This window comes from Trichoplax adhaerens, genomic scaffold (genome assembly GCF_000150275.1).
Source record: "Trichoplax adhaerens TRIADscaffold_1 genomic scaffold, whole genome shotgun sequence".
Lineage (NCBI taxonomy): Eukaryota > Metazoa > Placozoa > Uniplacotomia > Trichoplacea > Trichoplacidae > Trichoplax > Trichoplax adhaerens.
Window position 1 is genome coordinate 12,861,330 of NW_002060943.1, and position 18,844 is coordinate 12,880,173.

General features: G+C 33.9%; 4 protein-coding genes across 4 annotated transcripts; 3 read left to right on the plus strand and 1 right to left on the minus strand.

Moving 5' to 3' along the window:
- Window positions 1-1,462: 1,462 nt before the first annotated feature.
- TRIADDRAFT_63592 (uncharacterized protein) lies at window positions 1,463-4,852 on the plus strand (the record flags this gene model as incomplete). The annotated part of the gene is made up of 10 exons (XM_002108344.1): window positions 1,463-1,841; window positions 1,956-2,065; window positions 2,189-2,253; window positions 2,392-2,528; window positions 2,622-2,756; window positions 2,918-3,052; window positions 3,183-3,264; window positions 3,625-3,668; window positions 3,817-3,916; window positions 4,645-4,852. The coding sequence occupies 10 exons, from the start codon at window positions 1,463-1,465 to the stop codon at window positions 4,850-4,852; spliced, it is 1,395 nt and encodes a 464-aa protein (XP_002108380.1).
- Window positions 4,853-8,100: 3,248 nt separating this feature from the next.
- Window positions 8,101-9,843, plus strand: TRIADDRAFT_52802 (uncharacterized protein; the record flags this gene model as incomplete). Its single annotated transcript, XM_002108345.1, has 2 exons — window positions 8,101-8,251; window positions 8,297-9,843. The coding sequence occupies 2 exons, from the start codon at window positions 8,101-8,103 to the stop codon at window positions 9,841-9,843; spliced, it is 1,698 nt and encodes a 565-aa protein (XP_002108381.1).
- Window positions 9,844-11,560: 1,717 nt separating this feature from the next.
- On the minus strand, window positions 11,561-12,884 carry TRIADDRAFT_37121 (uncharacterized protein; the record flags this gene model as incomplete). The annotated part of the gene is made up of 1 exon (XM_002109073.1): window positions 11,561-12,884. One exon carries the CDS (start codon window positions 12,882-12,884, stop codon window positions 11,913-11,915), a length of 972 nt encoding a protein of 323 aa, XP_002109109.1. The 3' UTR covers window positions 11,561-11,912.
- A 2,570-nt stretch (window positions 12,885-15,454) lies between these two features.
- TRIADDRAFT_18345 (uncharacterized protein) lies at window positions 15,455-18,488 on the plus strand (the record flags this gene model as incomplete). The annotated part of the gene is made up of 7 exons (XM_002108346.1): window positions 15,455-15,634; window positions 16,007-16,264; window positions 16,589-16,789; window positions 16,992-17,131; window positions 17,555-17,717; window positions 18,092-18,194; window positions 18,310-18,488. Coding segments are annotated over 7 exons (1,224 nt in total), but the record flags the coding sequence as incomplete, so codon positions are not given.
- Between the last annotated feature and the right edge of the window lie 356 nt (window positions 18,489-18,844).

Below are 18,844 nucleotides of genomic sequence, written 5' to 3' on the forward strand. Positions count from 1 at the left end.
TGGCCCCAAAATCGAAAAGAGTAATAGTACCATTGTATCTTCACATCAATTCGTATATTGATGTGAAAAATGGCTAAACTAAAGTTCCATTTTCATCATGTTTGCCAGAATACTGGAATAATTGAGAGTTTGCCATGATTATTTGATGATAGAAAGGATTTTATTTTACTGAATCAGTCAAATTTCATTCTTCTGACTCATTGTCATTCTAATTATATGACACATTGTCATCATGCAAGACTGATTCTATCCATTTAACTTATGCTCTTTAATTTATTTTAATCATTCGACTGCAAATAACTTTGTTCCTCAATTCAATGTATTATATTGAGAGTTTATGGAGGGATTGGACAAATGCAAGCTAGAGATATGCTGTAAAAGGTCAGGGCAGATAGATGGGATAACGAAGCAATTGAAGGCTACCAAGAATCAATTTCTATTTATTTGTAGAGTAGATCCTCCTCCTCCATCCAATTGCTCTATAAAAATACAGTTAACTTGGCTTTTGTTAGTGGATTTCTAGCACATTTATACTATATATAGATTGGCAATAAATAAGAAAAGAATGGATCATCTCAGGCACAGAAATGAAAATATTTCGTTCTAGTTTGATGCGATTTTAAGAGAGGATCTTATACTTTTGTGTGTAGATTTCTAGTACATTTACACTATACCTATATAGATTAGTAATAAATAAGAAATGAATAGGTCATCTCAGGCACAAAAATGAAAACATTTCGTTCTAGTTTGATGCGATTTTAAGAGAAGATCTTATACTTTTGTGGGTAGATTTCTAGTACATTTATACTATACGTATATAGATTAGTAATAAATAAGAAAGGAATAGGTCATCTCAGGCACAGAAATGAAAATATTTCGTTCTAGTTTGATGCGATTTTAAGATATAGGCTGAGTTTGAAATGAATGCAGTTGATGATTGACGAGGCAATCTCTTCTAATGATAACTTAGAATCAGCTTAACTATCCCGATCAAATGAACTAAAATTAATTCAGCCAGTCTCTTTATTATGAACATTGTTTCGAATATTTAGGATATTTACGTATTATCTTTACCTTCTTCCGCAATGTTATCATTTTATTTCAAGCTTAGCGTACTCATTCCTAAGTGATAGTTATGATTACCTGATTTTCTATCTTCTTGATGTTCATAACCGAACAATTACAATCTTTTACATATATAACATAACATATATATTACATAATATTATCATTTCATTTCGAGCCCAATATGCTCATTCCTGAACGACAGCCATGATTAACTGGATTTCAATCTCTTGATACTCGTAGCCAAATAATTACAATCTTTAGAATATTGATATATTAGCTTGACTTCCTTGCATGATATTGTCCTTTCATTTCGAGCTTAAGATATTTATTCCTAAACGATAGCCATAATTAACAGGTTTAAAATCTTCTTGATACTCTATAGCCCTTGTTCTTCATGCTCTTTGCTACAACTTGCACTTGCTCAACCTCAAGCGCATCTGGAAATGATGAAATCTCTTTAGTTATGTTTATGACCAGCGAATATGTTATCGCGACAACAAGTGATCTCCTAATATCCAGTAAGAGTTCCATGCTTTTATCCGTGCAATCGTCAATGCAACCAACTAGTCCACCACCGACAGCACCTACCACAATAACTCCATCGCCAACTACTACCACCAATCCATGCCAAGGATCGAGAGCTTGTGGTAATACTGCTACCTGTGTAAGTAAATCGGCAGGCTTGTCATTTTATTGTCGATGTAAAGAAGGTCATTATCTTCGAAACGAATCTCTACCAATGGTCGAGAATCAATCCGGTGACAATTGCCGACGTAAGTTGATAGAGTAGAAAGATAGATGACAATATCATTAGATTACAGACATTAAGCAGTCATTATTTTGCATTGCTTGAGTTTTTCACGTCGAAATTGAATTAATTTCTTTAGCTGGACAATTTCTTGGTGGTAATTTAACTCTTGATACGACATATACTCCTGAGTTAGCCAATAAAAGCAGCACTCAATATAAAAATTTAGTGGCTACTGCCAAGCAAAAGGTAAAAAAAGTATTAATTTAGATATTATCGACTCCTGGAAATGTCCAAATCGTTTTGTACTCATATACCAATGTATTGGATTATTGAGCTCATTTTCAATATTTTCTCATCAATCTGTTCTAGTTGGAAGGAGTGCTACGGCAAGAATATGGAAATGTATTTGAACGTGTTGTGATTGATAGAATTAGGTACGAAAATAGATGGGATTAATTTGATTGCGTGTTGGAAACGATGGATGAATTATCGTCACAACACCAACTCATAACTTGTTACCCCTTCAAGTTTCTCGTAGTTCAATCGTTCATTCTTATTTTAATTTTATATAGAAATGGAAGCATTATCTTTGATTTCCGCATCATCATGAGATCAAATTCAACAAATAATGCAACTCAAATAGCCTTGACCATTTCCGACCTAGTAACAACAGTGGGAAATGCCAACGTTTCAAAAACTTATGTAGCAGGTAAGGATTTCAGAATTTTATACCACCAATTCACAATGACATCCAATTTGTTTTAACAGTTTTTATTTTCTCCCATTTTCAATCGTTTCATAGCACTTGATGTATGCGTTGGAAGTAATCGCCCATGTTTAAGTACAAATCAAGTTTGTACTCCTACAAATGGAGGCTTTCAATGTGGAAATTGTCGGACTGGTTACCGCTATAATAGTTCGACCAATATTTGTAATGGTAAGTTTTTATCCATTAAAACTATCTATTTTAATGAGTGTTTTTCTAACTCGTGATAACTCCTCAGTTAAGCTTAGTCTTTCCACTTCGAGCAGTTCCTACCTTTCATAATGCTATTACTTCATAACATCGTCCATAACTTTGCTCCCATTCTGTCTAAGATATCAATGAATGCATAGCCCAACCATCATTCTGCCATAATCAGAATCGTACTTGTACAAATGCCGTTGGCTCATTTAGCTGCCAGTCTTGTCCATCTGACAAGCAATACGATAGAGTCAATAGAAGTTGCGTTGGTAAGGCAATTTCTTTATGGATAGAAAACTTTAAAATTTTTCTCTAGTCATAACTGTTTGACAGCTTGGATCTATCATTTGATGACATATCAACTCAATTTTGTATTATCTTCTTTTCATTATCCTTTAGTTGCAGTATCGTGTACTCCAAATCCTTGCAGATATAGTGGCACCTGTATACAAATACGTAATGCTAATAGCATCACTTGCAAGTATGTTTTCCGTGTGTTTTAATTGATTTAATATTGCTAAGAAGAAACGAAATAATCTTGTCTTAGAAGCTTTACAGCAGTACATCGCTATTACATTAATGGAACTGTATATATTGATAGTCTAATCATGAGCTAATATGTGGATTGGTAATGAAAATATCAATTAGATTCGTATCTAACCTTTTGCATGTTATTATGGCCCAATATTCTATTTGGATAGCATAGGATGATTTCTTAACCCCCTTCATTCATCTTAGAATTATGATTCATTATTTAGCTATAGCTCGATACAATAACAATAGCTTAACGGAAGATGATGGCAAATAGACTTAATACTAAATTTTTTACTTATAATTTTAGGTGCATTATTTTTTTCAAAGGTGATCGATGCCAGAACTTGACTGGTATGTCAGTTAGATCAAATAGTAACATCCTTTCGAGCTAAAATTGTATTCTGAATATGTTCATTACTAATGCAATATAGATCCACTACAGTTGATTGATAGGGTTTCAATTTTGGAATTAACAATTGATTTATTTCTATATCATCAGATATCGGTATTGCTATCATTGCTATTGGTAGTACGGTGGTAATTCTGATTATTTTAGCTATTACTGCCGTTTGCTATTACGTTCGTACCAAACGAAAAGGGTGAGAATTCATCTTGAATAGAGAAGATTAGCAATTGCTTTAAAAATGATTTCAATTTTATGCATGACTAGCGATTTAAGGCATGAGGTAGTAGCCATAGTATGATTTACTTGATCTCTATAATATAGCATAGATTAACGCGTATACTCCGTTCATAGTCTATGGCTACTGTAATGTCTAATCATCACGATTTAAATTTATACGTACAATTAATCTTGATGATTTTTGACTACGTCATGAATAATATGCTACACTTAATGACCTCTAGCCTTATAGCAACATATAGAGGCTAAGATGAAAACAAAGTATTGCATTTAGACCCAATTCGTTCTATAGCACATTCTCCAATAATATTGGATAAATTAGCCTAATTTAAGATACAGATTTTTGATATCCTTTTGTTATTACGATCAATTTAGCGATATAAGGCACAAAATTTTGCTTCTACATTATAAAAATACATATCTGATACGGGACTCTATTGTGACATTGCTTATCAATATAGACGTATAAATCTATTTAGTTTTATTTTATATATATATGTGTGTGTGTGTGTTTTATTTTATATTAAATCGAGAAAAATAAATGAACGACTAGCATCCATATCTACTGTTTTGGCTAAATTAAATAATGAAATAGATATGTATTAGTGCAATTGAACGATCAAAATAAGTTTCTTTATCCCGATATCCCACTAAATTTTATTTTAAATTGAAATTTGGATTCAGAGTACGCCATCCAACTCGGCAATGCGCTGGAGTAAATGAAAGTGAACAGATTGTCATGGATAAATTACTGAAACCACAAATCAGAGCCGCTCAGTTAGAAACCAATGTGCCTACAAGACCTTATGCGGGTGAAATTGGTGGCAAACACACAAGTGTAACTTACGAAGATAGGCAAATGTTGACTAGAAGTAAAGTATTTGAAGAATAAGATGTGGCTTATTATAAATGTCGATCGAGATCGGTCTCCATCTACTTTATAGTTGAAAACTAAAGATACATAAGCAAGCCTATTTTCAAAAATAATCTTTTCAAGTGTAAACGCTATAATCGATATTAACATATCGGGATATAATCAAAGCTCGTTTTAAGCTAAGATTTTAATAATAAATTTCAATAGTAATGCGCTAAAACCACTAATAATGGTTTAATGATAATTCACATAATCCAAAATTCTAATGTAAAATTTCTCAGTATATTTGAAGCAGTTTTTTCGTCAATTTATTTATCATATTTTCATTTTTAATACTATATCATTCCTATTAGAATGAGGATTATTATTATTACACACCAGCAAGCAAAGCAATTTTTGCATACGTAAATTGAGCAACTGGTAAAATAACCTTGTGACTATAATTGATTTCTTATCCGGGCATACTTTAAATATTTCTATTCAAGGATAATCTATCGCAGTGCTGATTTAAATTATAATTAAGTGGGCTATCATTACATCTTCTGTGTGAATGTCTGCTTTAATCTATAACACCAGCAAATAATAATTGTTATATTGAATAAAGACTTGACTTTATTTCAGATATCGTGAGAGCTATGATTTATTAAAGATGGCATACACGAGGATAAATGAAATTAGTTTCTCGTCAAACAAACCTACTCCGTTAGCGTAATAAGCTAGTAGTATCTACTTGTTGTAATCACTATACAAAATAATTGTCCTATTCCAACAATTACTGATTAATTAACATAAAAATATGCTACGAATATTGTGCAAGATTGGAAACCATGGCAATAGATTAAAAAAATTACTTATTAAATGGGAAATTAAATGTTATAATATTCTTAGCAGGGCAAGTATGATGATGCTCTTACCTATGTTGAACGAGAAATTCCAAATCTACCTGGCAACACTTGGTGGGAATCATCCTCATGATGCTATATATTATCAAATTAGGGGCAGTTCATCGATAGAAGACTATCATCAAGCTATTCTCTTCTATCAAGAGTCCATTTCTATCATATACAATCTTTACGGAGAAGACTACCCTTAAATTCTTGACAATTTTTTACAAGTAACCGAATGTTGTGATCAACTAGAAGAATATCCTTAAAATAGCAGCAATGCCGGAGACAATCAATATCATACATCATCATGCACGGCTTGATCAGTAAATCAATCAGTTAATGATCATTCTACATCATCAGAAAGTAATCTCAACATTCGTGTATTATAGAAATAACTGATAACACAAACTTTAAATTCCATCCTACTAGAACGGCAGCAGTAGTGTCTGATGATACAGTCTCTTCTCTACTCTATGCCGTATCGCATTAGTCTATTTTACATAAAAGTAGTGATAGTATAAGTGGTATAGCATAAATATTTGTAAATTGGACTAAAGCACACTAATTCCGAGTTTTATTTTGTATTCCAATTGATTTCAATACTAGTTATAGTTATCACATGTTCAGAGATACGATATATTTTCATGTCTATTGTAATGCGATCCTAATAATTAACATAATTTAAAGCTACCAATGCAATCTTGGAATATTTCTAATTCTTATCAGACGCATGATTGTACTATATCTCCTGCTTAATAAATTCCAGACACACCCTATTAACGGAATATCAGTATTTATTCATTGTTTTCTAATTAAATAAGAAAATGTATTTATTTTATTGCTATAGTTCCATATGTATGCATTGAAGCAACTATTGTCAGTGTTGTCTTGGGTATGGACTTTGTAGTATATTTTTTTTTGTTTTTGGTTGTTTGATAAGTTGCTACAATCAAGTGCTAGGGTTATTAAAGTGTTGTTTTATGGATATTTCTGGACCGTTCGTACCTTATAATATACTGTTATTCTCCTTCCAAGCGTAGCAATCATACAGCAGATAAGGTCTAGTGAAGGTGTAGGATGGAAACTTGATCGCTTTATCCGGGTCATGATTTATCCTTGCTAGGTAATATTAATCTTTATGGAGTGTTATAGATAAAAGTCAGGTGTAATTTGTGCACCAGGTACTGCTTAATTTTAGTTAATGTAGCACCCAATTTGTTAGCTATTCAGAAAGACTACTGCAAAGTTTAGAGTAAGAAAATACATAACAATAATTCAATTAATCAGGAGTAATAATATAGGTTATATCAGCGGTAATACTCCTAACCGATTTTTTTCTAATTATACTCGCATCACTGTCTAAAATTGACATGACAAACCAGAAGCTATAGCACTAGTATTTTAAAAATTATTATCTAGTTTTATGAAGATATACTGTATGTATAAATCAGTAACTATATCATGTTGTCTGAAAATTAAAGTCAATTTACAATAAAATGATTCATCCTTTCTTACTGTCAATTCTTGTACGTTATTCAAGCTAATACAAAATTATTACAACGATACTATCATGTTAATTACCTAGTTCCTAAAGTTAATTTGCTATAAAATAGTCCATGCATTTTTAATGTATTATATATCATTAAAATATCATTTTATAACGGTATGCTGACTGCACAGCAAGGTGTGCGAGTTAGCTAGTATATGTATAAATCAGTACTTGTACCACGCAATTTAAAATTTAATACTACTTATCGATTTTTTGATGTATTGTACGTTATTAAAGCGAACACAAAATTGATATAACGATAATATCATGTTAATGTAGTGATCTAGGCATTAAAGTAAATTTACACTAAAATAATCCATTCATTTGTGGTGTATTAGACGTTATTAAAGCGTGTAAAAATTGATATAATGATATTGTCATGTTAATTTTCTGTTCTATTTACGAGGCTTTCTCTAATTTTACATTCATGATGTGATTAATACTCGTATTTACTCATTCCACACCAGCTTTATACTCATGCGTGCGTTATAATGATGATGGTAGATACCGTGGATTACTGATGCTGGAATAATGTTGATGAAAAAAAAGGATGGAAAATTAACAATTACACAGTTTGATCAATATTTTCTTCTTTAAAATTATGACAATCATGATTTGCACGTGGTAGTCGTTCCGTAAATTAAGCATCGCTAAATTGAAGTCCGCCCCTAACTGCAATCAAGGGGAAGGTAGCTATTTTATATATTACTGCCTACATCGACTGAATTCTTCTTTGGCACAACTATCAAAGTGGCATTCTATTTGGAAAAGAGCATTGGTGTCTATTTTATTTATATGATATCTTGTCATTCTTGTTCAATAAGTTAAATATGGCTAGCCAGTCCGAATTAGCGACTTTCCGTAAAGCAATAAAACATATGCATAAAATAGGCATGAAACGAGCACAAGAAGGCGATTCTGAAGGAGCATTATATTGCTATAAAGAGGCTGCAGCTCAAATTAAAGCGATTCCTGATAGAGGTAATTATTTTGATAAAGTTGAGTACTCTATCTGTCTGGATATAGCGATTCATTATGTACAAGAAGAGGAATTGGAAGAAGTTGATCAATGGCATAGTCAAGCGGAGGAGTTGGCTACAAAACTGCAAGATCAAACGAAAATATCGATGTGTTTAGATGTTAAGGGAGACATTAAACGATTAAGAGGTGATATCGACGGAGCTTTAAGCGATTACAAGAAAGCACTTGAAACAAAATTGACCAAGTTAGGGAGCGAAGACATCATTGTTGGCCTTTCCTATATAAATATTGGCAAGGTTTATGAAATTCAAGGCAAGTATGATGATGCTTTATCCATGCATAACAAAGCACTACAAACGCAATTAGCAGAATTTGGCGACGATGATCCATGTGTTGCCACATCCTATCACGACATGGGACAAATCCTTTATCATCAAGGCAAGTATGATGATGCTCTGTTGATGTATAAGAAAGCGCTGAAGATTAGGCTAGAAGAATTTGACGACGATGATCTTGACGTAGCCAAGACATATCACAATATTGGACTGGTCAATAGTAAACAAGGCAAGTATAAGGATGCTCTAGTTATGTATAACAAATCCCTGGAGATTGAACTTGCACAACTTGATGAAGATGATGCAAGTGTTGCAACAACTTATCTCAATATTGCAGTGGTCTATCAACATCAAGGCAAGTATGATGATGCTTTATCCATAATGAAAAAATCACTGGCGACTCAAGAAGCAAAACTTGGTGGAAATCATCCAAGTAATGCCACTACCTATCTCAATATGGGCCATGTCTTTTACAAGCAAGGTAAGTATGACGATGCTCTGTTGATGTATCATAAATCGTTGGAGATTGAACAAGCACAACATGGCGAAAATCATTCAAGTGTTGCAACGCCATATCACAATATTGGACAAGTCTACAGTAAGCAAGGCAAGTATGATGATGCTCTCTCCATATTGAATAAATCATTGCAGATTCAACTATCACAACTTGGTGAGAATCACTTCAGTGTTGCCACACTCTATCACACCATTGGACAAGTCTACTATGAACAAGGCAAATTTAATGATGCCCTATCCATGTATAATAAATCACTGAAGATAGAACAACCCCAACTTGGTGATAACCATCCAAGTATTGCCACATTATATAATAGCATTGGGCTTGCCTATATTGATCAAGGTAAGAACGATGATGCTCTATCCATGTTGAATAAATCACTAAAGATTGAGCTAGAACAACTTGGTGACAATCATCCAAATATTGCTACAACATATCACAACATGGCAAGTGTCTATGATCATCAAGGCAAGTACGATGATGCTCTATCCCTGTATAACAAATCGCTTACCATCCAACTAGCTCAATTGGGTGAAAACCATCCAAGTGTCGCCCGTTCATATCATAAAATTGGACTGACTTATGATCATCAAGGCAAGTATGATGATGCTCTAGCCATGTTAAACAAGGCATTGGCAATCTACATAGCAACACTTGGTGAGAATCATCCTGATACCGCTACTTGCCAAGAAAATCAAGCTGAAGTTAAGCATCATATCGCATCTTTCACATCAACATAAGATAGCTTCCAACGGCTGCTTAGCACAGACCCAAGTTTTCTTGATCATAAAAACTAGAATTTCCTTTAGTATAAATGGAGCTCATAATATGCCTCATATGTAGATCACTAGTAAACCTGCTGTTCAAATGGAGGGTCAGAAAAATTGATCCATTTCATTATCTCCTCTAGAATCTGTCATGAAGTTAACGATTGCACAAGCAATAGTAACTTATCGGTCAAGTACCTTACTGTACAGTTTAACTCCTTTCATAACTACCATCCAATTACTGACTGATATTTTTGATCAGCTTTTGCTGTAGTAGAAAGAATACACTACCGTATAATATAACTCGTTTTATAACTACCATCCAATTACTGACTGATATTTTTGATCAGCTTTTGCTGTAGTAGGAAGAATACACTACCGTATAATATAACTCGTTTTATAACTACCATCCAATTACTGACTGATATTTTTGATCAGCTTTTGCTGTAGTAGGAAGAATACACTACCGTATAATATAACTCGTTTTATAACTACCATCAAATTACTAACTGATATTTTTGATCAGCTTTTGCTGTAGTAGAAAGAATACATTACAGCGTAATATTGATGACATCTAGTCCGTAAATAACCTGTGAGATGAATACTTTTATTTCATTACAAATATAGATAGTTGAATAATTAATCTCGCCATACTTTCCAAATACTCCTTAATAAAATGTATGTCAACACTAACTTCCTGTTCCCTAATTGTTTGGGTTTAGACATTTCGAATGTAGAAGGAAGAATAAAAATTGAATTTCTGACTAGTCTATTGCGTGCATCTGTTATATCCGTATATCAAGAATAAAATTTCCCTGATCCCCATCTACTTGGATTTAGACATTTCGAATCCAGAATCTGTATGGAATTAGACATTTTGAATTCATAAGGAAGAGAGTAGTCATTTCATTCTCCATTAATCCATTGAGTGCATGTGTTATATCTACGAATAAATAATAGCTTTCCTGTTGCCTACTACATGGAATTAGACATTTTGAATCCATAAGGAAGAGAGTAGTCATTTCATTCTCCATTAATAAATTGAGTGCATGTGTTATATCTACGAATAAATAATAGCTTTCCTGTTGCCTACTACATGGAATTAGACATTTTGAATCCATAAGGAAGAGAGTAGTCATTTCATTCTCCATTAATCCATTGAGTGCATCTGTAATATCTACGTATAGATAATAGCTTTCCTGTTGCTGATTAAGTCAGTTTGGTGAAGATATTTTCAATCCGTAAAAAGGAAGAATCATCATTTTTATTTTCGACTACATGTAGTCCATTTAGTGCTTCTGCTATACCTATCGTTATTTACCCTGACTACAAGTATGAATCCATTGGAAATTGGTCATGCTATGCCGTTAATACGTATGTCATCGAAAATTAATGATAATTAGGTGAAAACAATACTAATCTCGCTAGCTCATTGCATTAAGTAGTTAGAATAACCTCAATTCATTTTGCTATAAATATAAGCCACATTAGCACAAGACAATAACATGCAATAGCTATCATTTATTTGACATTTTCAACTATTTCCTTTCAGAAAAGGAAAACTGTATATCATGCTTTCAATAATTATTGCAGTCATAAACACAAACGCCATCCTTGTTCGTTAAGTAGAAGAACCTATTCAATAATTGCCAACTGTTGCGCAGTTAAGGTAACGCAAATCAATTAACCGACGATGACCTCAATAAATGCTTAGTTTTAACGCCAAACACTTTCAATGCATTATCATCACTGCTGATATACGCATATTGTAGAGCAAGCTGGATAGTACTTCAAGAATAAACTATTAAATGATACTGTTTACGGATAGAGTATCTACAGATTATGCAAACGCTATTACGTAATACAAGTATTTGCTATCCTACGATCAAGACCTGATTGCATTTAGCTGAAGCAAAACTTCATTACTTCTATCACTGTATAACTATCTATGGATGAGAAATTGCTAGAATAAAAATACAAGTTTAGACCCTACTTTTAAGCCACCTACTAAGGAGAGAGCTTGATGCAAAGTTGCCTTTCTTTTAATCACGCTTTTTCGACAACCCTGTCAACTCTTCACTCAGGTGCCACAACCTTTTAGCAACATCATCGTCATAAGCCTGTTTTGCACACGTTTTTTCTCGACAATCGCTGAAATATTTACCACTAACTCCTTCTAATGATTCATCTACAGCGCAAAAGATGGAGGTTTGTGCTCCTTGCTTGGGTGTTTTAAATCCAAGCCAAATCAAGGGTGTAATTAGAGAATTGAGGAAGCTAAATTTACGAACACTAAAGTGACGCTGGAGTTCCGTATCGACAGCTCCAGGATGTAAGCTATTGGCAGTGACTGCAGTTCCTTGTAATCGTTTGGCTAATTCACGCGTAAACAAGACGTTGGCTAATTTACTTTGAGAATAAGCAGCTACAGAACCATACCCTTTCTCACTATTGATATCATCAAAATTGATCTTTCCCATCGTATGAGCCAACGATGATACATTGATAATCCTACTGGGTGCACAAGTTTTCAATTTATCCAGCAATAAATTGGTCAATAAAAAGTGGCCAAAATGATTGGTTCCTATCTGCATTTCAAATCCATCTTGTGTTTTGGAGTATGGACACATCATAATACCAGCGTTATTTAATAAAATATCCACTCGATCTTCTTTCTCATTGACATAGTCGGCAAAGTCTCGTACCGACTGCAAAGATGCTAAATCGAGTGGGCAAAAGATAACCTCACTATTGCCACTTTGCTGTATAATATCTTCCACTGCTTCTTTACCTTTGCTTTCACTACGACATGCTAAAATAACGCGAGCACCACGTTGAGCTAAATCGATGGCAGTCGCTTTGCCAATGCCAGTATTGCCTCCAGTAATGATGACGGTCTTATGATGGAGTTTAGCTTTACTATGGCATGAACCTCCTTGATTATAAGAACGTAAAATCAACAGAGCGATGCCAGCGACGCCGACAACAGCAGCAATTTCAGGTGTAGAAATCATGGTAGATCATCCAATAGCACACTTATCAACTAAGATATTATAGCCCAACACTAGACCAACAAGATGAAGAATAACGAGGAAAAAGTGCAACGTTGTGGAGGTTTTACTTCCTCTTCTACGTTGATGATCGATGAATATAATTTGTTTAATGGCGGCGAGAAAGCTTAAGCAGTACCGGCCGGTATATAACCTTACTGTCAATCGCCGGACATCTCCATCATTTGCTTCCTTCCTGCCGTCCGTCTCTTTCGCTGAGTCATCAAGAGTTGTACAGTACAATACTGTAGACCGAGTACTGTACGGTAGCATCATGGACGACTGGAATAGCGGACTTCAACGGCCGAGCTTGGAGCGAGAAAGAGGAAAATAGTACCTAGACCTAACCAAGGACTTGTAAGAGGAATCAATTTTCCTCTTAAACCAATCGCTGGCCTAACCATAACCGAATAAAGTAGCAATTTCCTTTAGCATGTCCTGGCCTAACCGAAATCCCTGGATTGAGGTGAGATTGTACTGTAATTCTCTGTACCGTAGGCCGTACGAACGGTACTGTAGCCATCGGATGAACGGACGAAGGACATACGGACGGCAGCCTACTTGGGCAAATCAGGTCTTGTTGGGCCAGACTTTCATGTCTACTTCTTCATTCCATGGCTGACAATTCATGATTGGTTTCTTGCCTTAAGCTACTTTCCTTCATCGTAGAACAATCATGCATAAGGATGATAAGGTAGGCAGGTTGCCTGTTGTATTGCTGTTGATTGTAGAGATGGGCATATAAAATGAGGTGTTTGAAGGATGCATTGATGGATCCATCAATCAATCATGGCCTAACATGCAATGCATTTTGATTGCATAGATTCGCTACTATCCTATCCATACTGTCACTGGTGTGAATAGTAAAGAAACTCTGGCGACATCCAATAATCTTCGTGTTTGCATTAAAGTTATCCTGGTTATTTCTGCCATTGCCATGGCTCTAATCTTATGTTACCATCGCCCATATGATATTTCCACCCAACATCCGCCCAAGCAATCGCAACGAGATGATGACCAAAACAACATCAATCTCTCTCAAGATCATTGTCAGTAAGTACTAATATTGATCATCATGTCCTTCCTTGTTGCTGTATTAAGAGCATTAATGGGATGCCTAAATGACGCACGGATGTTCTAGTAAAGTACATGTTGAATGATTATAATGGACTCAAAAACTAAAGTACCTGCAGATATGATCTAATAAAATAACGATAAAGACTAGACTAGTCAGTCGCTGGAGTGCCCACCATTAGATTTATTTAATCTGGCTAGAAAAGAGTTATATCAACACTTGTCTCCCGTAGCGCTACGAACGATAATTATTAACTGAAGGTCTCAATCGTCAATTACCATGTACTTGTTAATATTCTAGTCTACTCGCATTTATTATGTGAATAATAGCAATAATAATATTCGACTCAAGGAGTAAAATTTCTGCAGACTGTTTAAATAAAATAAGATAAGGATAAGACTAATTCCATCACTAGAGTGCTGACGATTTAATGTAACCTCACTAAAGAAAGAGTAAGACGTATTAGCAGCCATCTTCCTTGATTGCTACAAGCTTTAACTGAATGCCTACGTGCCCAATGATTAATTGTTCGTTAATGTTCTAGTAAATATCGTTCCTGTTGAATAATAATTACAATATCATCGACTCATAAACTAAATAAAAATACCTGCAGATTGATTGAATTAGTTAACATAAGGACAAAACGAGTCAATTACTAGAGTACCAACGATTTAATTTAGTCTTTTAAAATAATAGTACTATCAACGCTCGTCTCCTTTGGCAATGTTTAATACCTACATGCTCAATGACCATTTGCTTGCAAATGATCATAGTGACTACTTCTTGAATGATTATAGTCGACCCAGAAACTAAAGTACATACTGTGCAGTGCAGAATGATCAATGAAGACAAAGGCTAGAGTGTTGACGATTACATGTAGTCTCACTAGATAATAGCAACACTCATCTGCCGATGATTTGATTTAGTCGCCCTGAAAAGTAACAATGTTAACACCCATCTCTCTTGACTACTACGAACGTTAACTAAAAGCTTATGCTCAATGATCCTTTACGCATTAGTATTCTAGTACAGTACGTACAGCGTATCTTAAATGATAATATAATCGACTCCAAAACTAAATAATTATACCTGTAAATGAGTGATCAAATAAAATGAGAACGAGAGTACCGACGATTTGATGCATAACATAATCTCGCTAGAAAATAGGAATAGGAACACTTATCTCGCGTGGTTGTTACGACCGTTTAGCGAATGCCTCAATGCTTATGGGATCATTGGCTTTCAAAACTAAAATACCTGCAGAATGGTTAAAGAAGATACGGATAGAGTGCCAACGATTCGATTTAGTCTTGCTAAAAAAATACTAATACAGTATCAACACTCATCTACCTTGGCTGATATTCCAATTTAAAGCACTTTCGCGCATTCATCGACCATTTGTACATCCTATCTAATTATAATTATTTTACTTATCCATTCTCTGTTTCTTTCAAGAGCTGAACTGGTGGAAAGTGTACCTCAAAATTTAACTTACCCGGCCAAAGCAATTCATTTAAACAGCACTTATCAAGCTTGGATGAAACTCATCAAGTCTGCTCAGCACACCATCGATATTGCCTCCTTTTACTGGACGCTGCAAGGTTCTGACACCAGCTTTCATGATAATTCAGCAAATGAGGTAAATTTACAATACTTAATATTTAAAATTTCAATCGCAAATAAAAAACAACTTTTGTATCACATATTACGAATCTGTTACTCAATATGGACTTCCTTTATTTAATCACTTTGTATGCTTCTTTAAATGGACAACAATCATAGGAATGCTATATTCACTTACATTCGTATAACCTGCATACTAGCATAAATCGACGTACGTTATACCGTATACCGTACTTGAGATAAAAAATGAATGTTTTCTATCCAAGCAATTCTTCTCAGACTATCCTACCTAACAATGAATTAATTAATTAATTATTGAATCGATGAATTCGACTTTGACTGTTAATCGATTCTATTTTCTTAATTTTACAATGTTAAATATAAAAAGGGCCAATCAATATTTCATCAATTACTAAATGCTGGTACAAAGAGAAATATATCTATACGCATTGTCCAGAATGAGCCAAGCAAAAGAATGAAGGATGTCGATACCCAGGAATTAATGAATAAGCATGCAGCTCAAGTACGAAGTATAAATTTTACGCGATTATTACGTGCCGGAATATTGCATACCAAATTCATGTTAGTTGATAATCGCCATTTCTTAGTTGGAAGTGCCAATTTTGATTGGAGAGCCCTAACTCAAGTAAGTAGTAGAAGCGCCTCTGACCATTTATCATAGACTACACTAGATTTGTTTAAGATCATATAAAAGAATAAATAAAGAAAAAGAGGGATATCAACTAACAAACAACACTAAAGGATAACTTGTATATACAAACTGTTATGTCTTAATTTATTTAGCACTTTATCACTGTTCATATAGAATATCCTTTAAGATTGATGAGTCTACAAGTAGCAGAATAGTATGAGATTAAAAATACGTGTATAATTTTTGTTCTTTATTTTAAAGTAACTCATATCATGATTTTATTATTATCATTTCATGAAATCTGTGCAATGGTCGTAGATACATGAGGTGGGTATTATGATGTCTAATTGCAAAACCCTGGCTACGGATCTGCAAAAAATTTTCCAGATTTATTGGAAATTAAGCGAGCCTAATTCGGTTATTCCATCTTCTTGGAGTCCCAATTATGATACTAAAATCAATGTTAATCATCCTCTGAATGTCCGCTTGAACAAAGACAATTATCAAGTGTACTTATCGGTAGGGAATTGTACAATGGAGTCATATTCTACATTTCTATGTTCATCAAATAGATTTATGGCATTTGTAACATTGTATCTTGAATAGAATTATTCAATACTTGCATGCTATTCATGCAGATTTAGATTATATCTATTAAGTTACATAACGTAGTTAAATAATTCAAAACTTTCATTCTTTACACTTTGTCTTAACACGGTAGTCATCTCCACCTCAATTTTGCCCTCATGGAAGAACTACCGATATTGACTCAATTCTAGCAACTATAAAGTCTGCTAAGAAGAGCGTTTCTATTGCTGTTATGGACTATTCACCGACAACATTGTATGCACATCCAAACAAGTATGTTGTCACTAATTATTATTGTTAAACTATATACCTTTAAAATGATGATGTATACGCTATTACTTAGTCTAAAGTTCTTAGCCAGTTTCTGCTTATGAACCGTGATATCTCAGTTAGCGAAACGATAGGGTGTCAAGCTGGTAGCTCTTTTTAACTTAGATATTTAAATGATATGTAATATCTTAGATTTTATTCTCATTAAATGATTTCTCAGCAATTGCTTACTTCAAAGGCCGCAACTAATCTGCAAATTGATTCTAATACTGATAACAACCATTTTATATCTGCACATGTGCCTAATTAGCAATAACTTAAGATTTTATTTCCTTAGAATGATGTTTACGCTATCGTTCAGTTCAGATACGTTACTAGTTTCATGTTAATACTAATCTTCATTAACAACGTCTCTACATGAGCAAGGTACTGGCCAGTAATTGATGACGCTCTCCGAGATGCCATGTTTAACAGAGGTGTCAACGTCAAAGTAATGGGTAGCTACTGGAATCACACCAGATCAAATATGATACGATTTCTTAAGTCGCTGGCTAGCATAGACGGTACTTCCAAAGGATCAATGCAAGTTGTAAGTTGACTGACTATACTTATTGACATATTTCACCGTATTTCTGGTGCCATTTTCTGTTATGGCTATAATGAATGTACAGTACAAATACTCTCAAAGGCACAATTATCAAATACTTTAAATTTTTTACACAAGAAACTGCGCATGCTGCAGTTTAATATTTATTCGAGTGATGTGATACATTTTTGATTGTTTCAAATTGTAAAATTTCCATGCTGTATACCAAGTGTAATTGGTATTTGTTATATCCATATAAAAATTTAATTCTCATGCTGGGAATGAAAGTATTTACTTGTAATTTGTGCAATACATATTATTTTTCTTGGATCTACCTAGCATTTTATTGACTTCAATTATATAACTATCGGTAATAGAAATTATATAGAGTTCCTGTCTACACTGAAGATCAAAGAAAAATACCTTTCGCTCGTGTTAATCATAACAAGTACATGGTGACTGATTCAGTTGCTTACATAGGTAACCTAATTTGGATCACTTGATTAATAATATATGTATTGCAGTACCCGCATTGACTAATGTTCGATGTATATTATATACTGATTAGCAACATATTGGTGTGTTAATATTTTAGGTACGTCAAATTGGTCGGGTGATTATTTTATTAATACCGGCGGCGTAGGCGTGATAATTAAACCACAGTCGGACCATTCCAAGAAATCGATACGTGATCAACTGCAAGATGTCTTTGATCGTGATTGGTCATCAGAACATGCTGTTGATATCTTTAAATTTAAATCTGATTTCGTTTGAGAGTACAGGTTAAATACCTTTTATAGCTGTTATACGTAGAATAATAGTACATAATCAATCATTAACATTGCAAGAATGAAACATTATCAACGTTCAGTCTTCAATGCCCTCATCAATCCAAAATTTATTTTTTAATTGTACCATCTTTATCGATTATAACGTACCACATTATCATCATATACATATATATATATATGTTTAAATCGGAAAGTAGCTACTATTTACAAAATTATCTTTTTTAGATATATCCTTTATAATTCCTGATATAATTATCATGATAGTACAAGAGACCGTCATGACATAAAGTAATTGCCATGATCAGCAGTTCTATTTACAAAGTTTGACTAATTTTTATC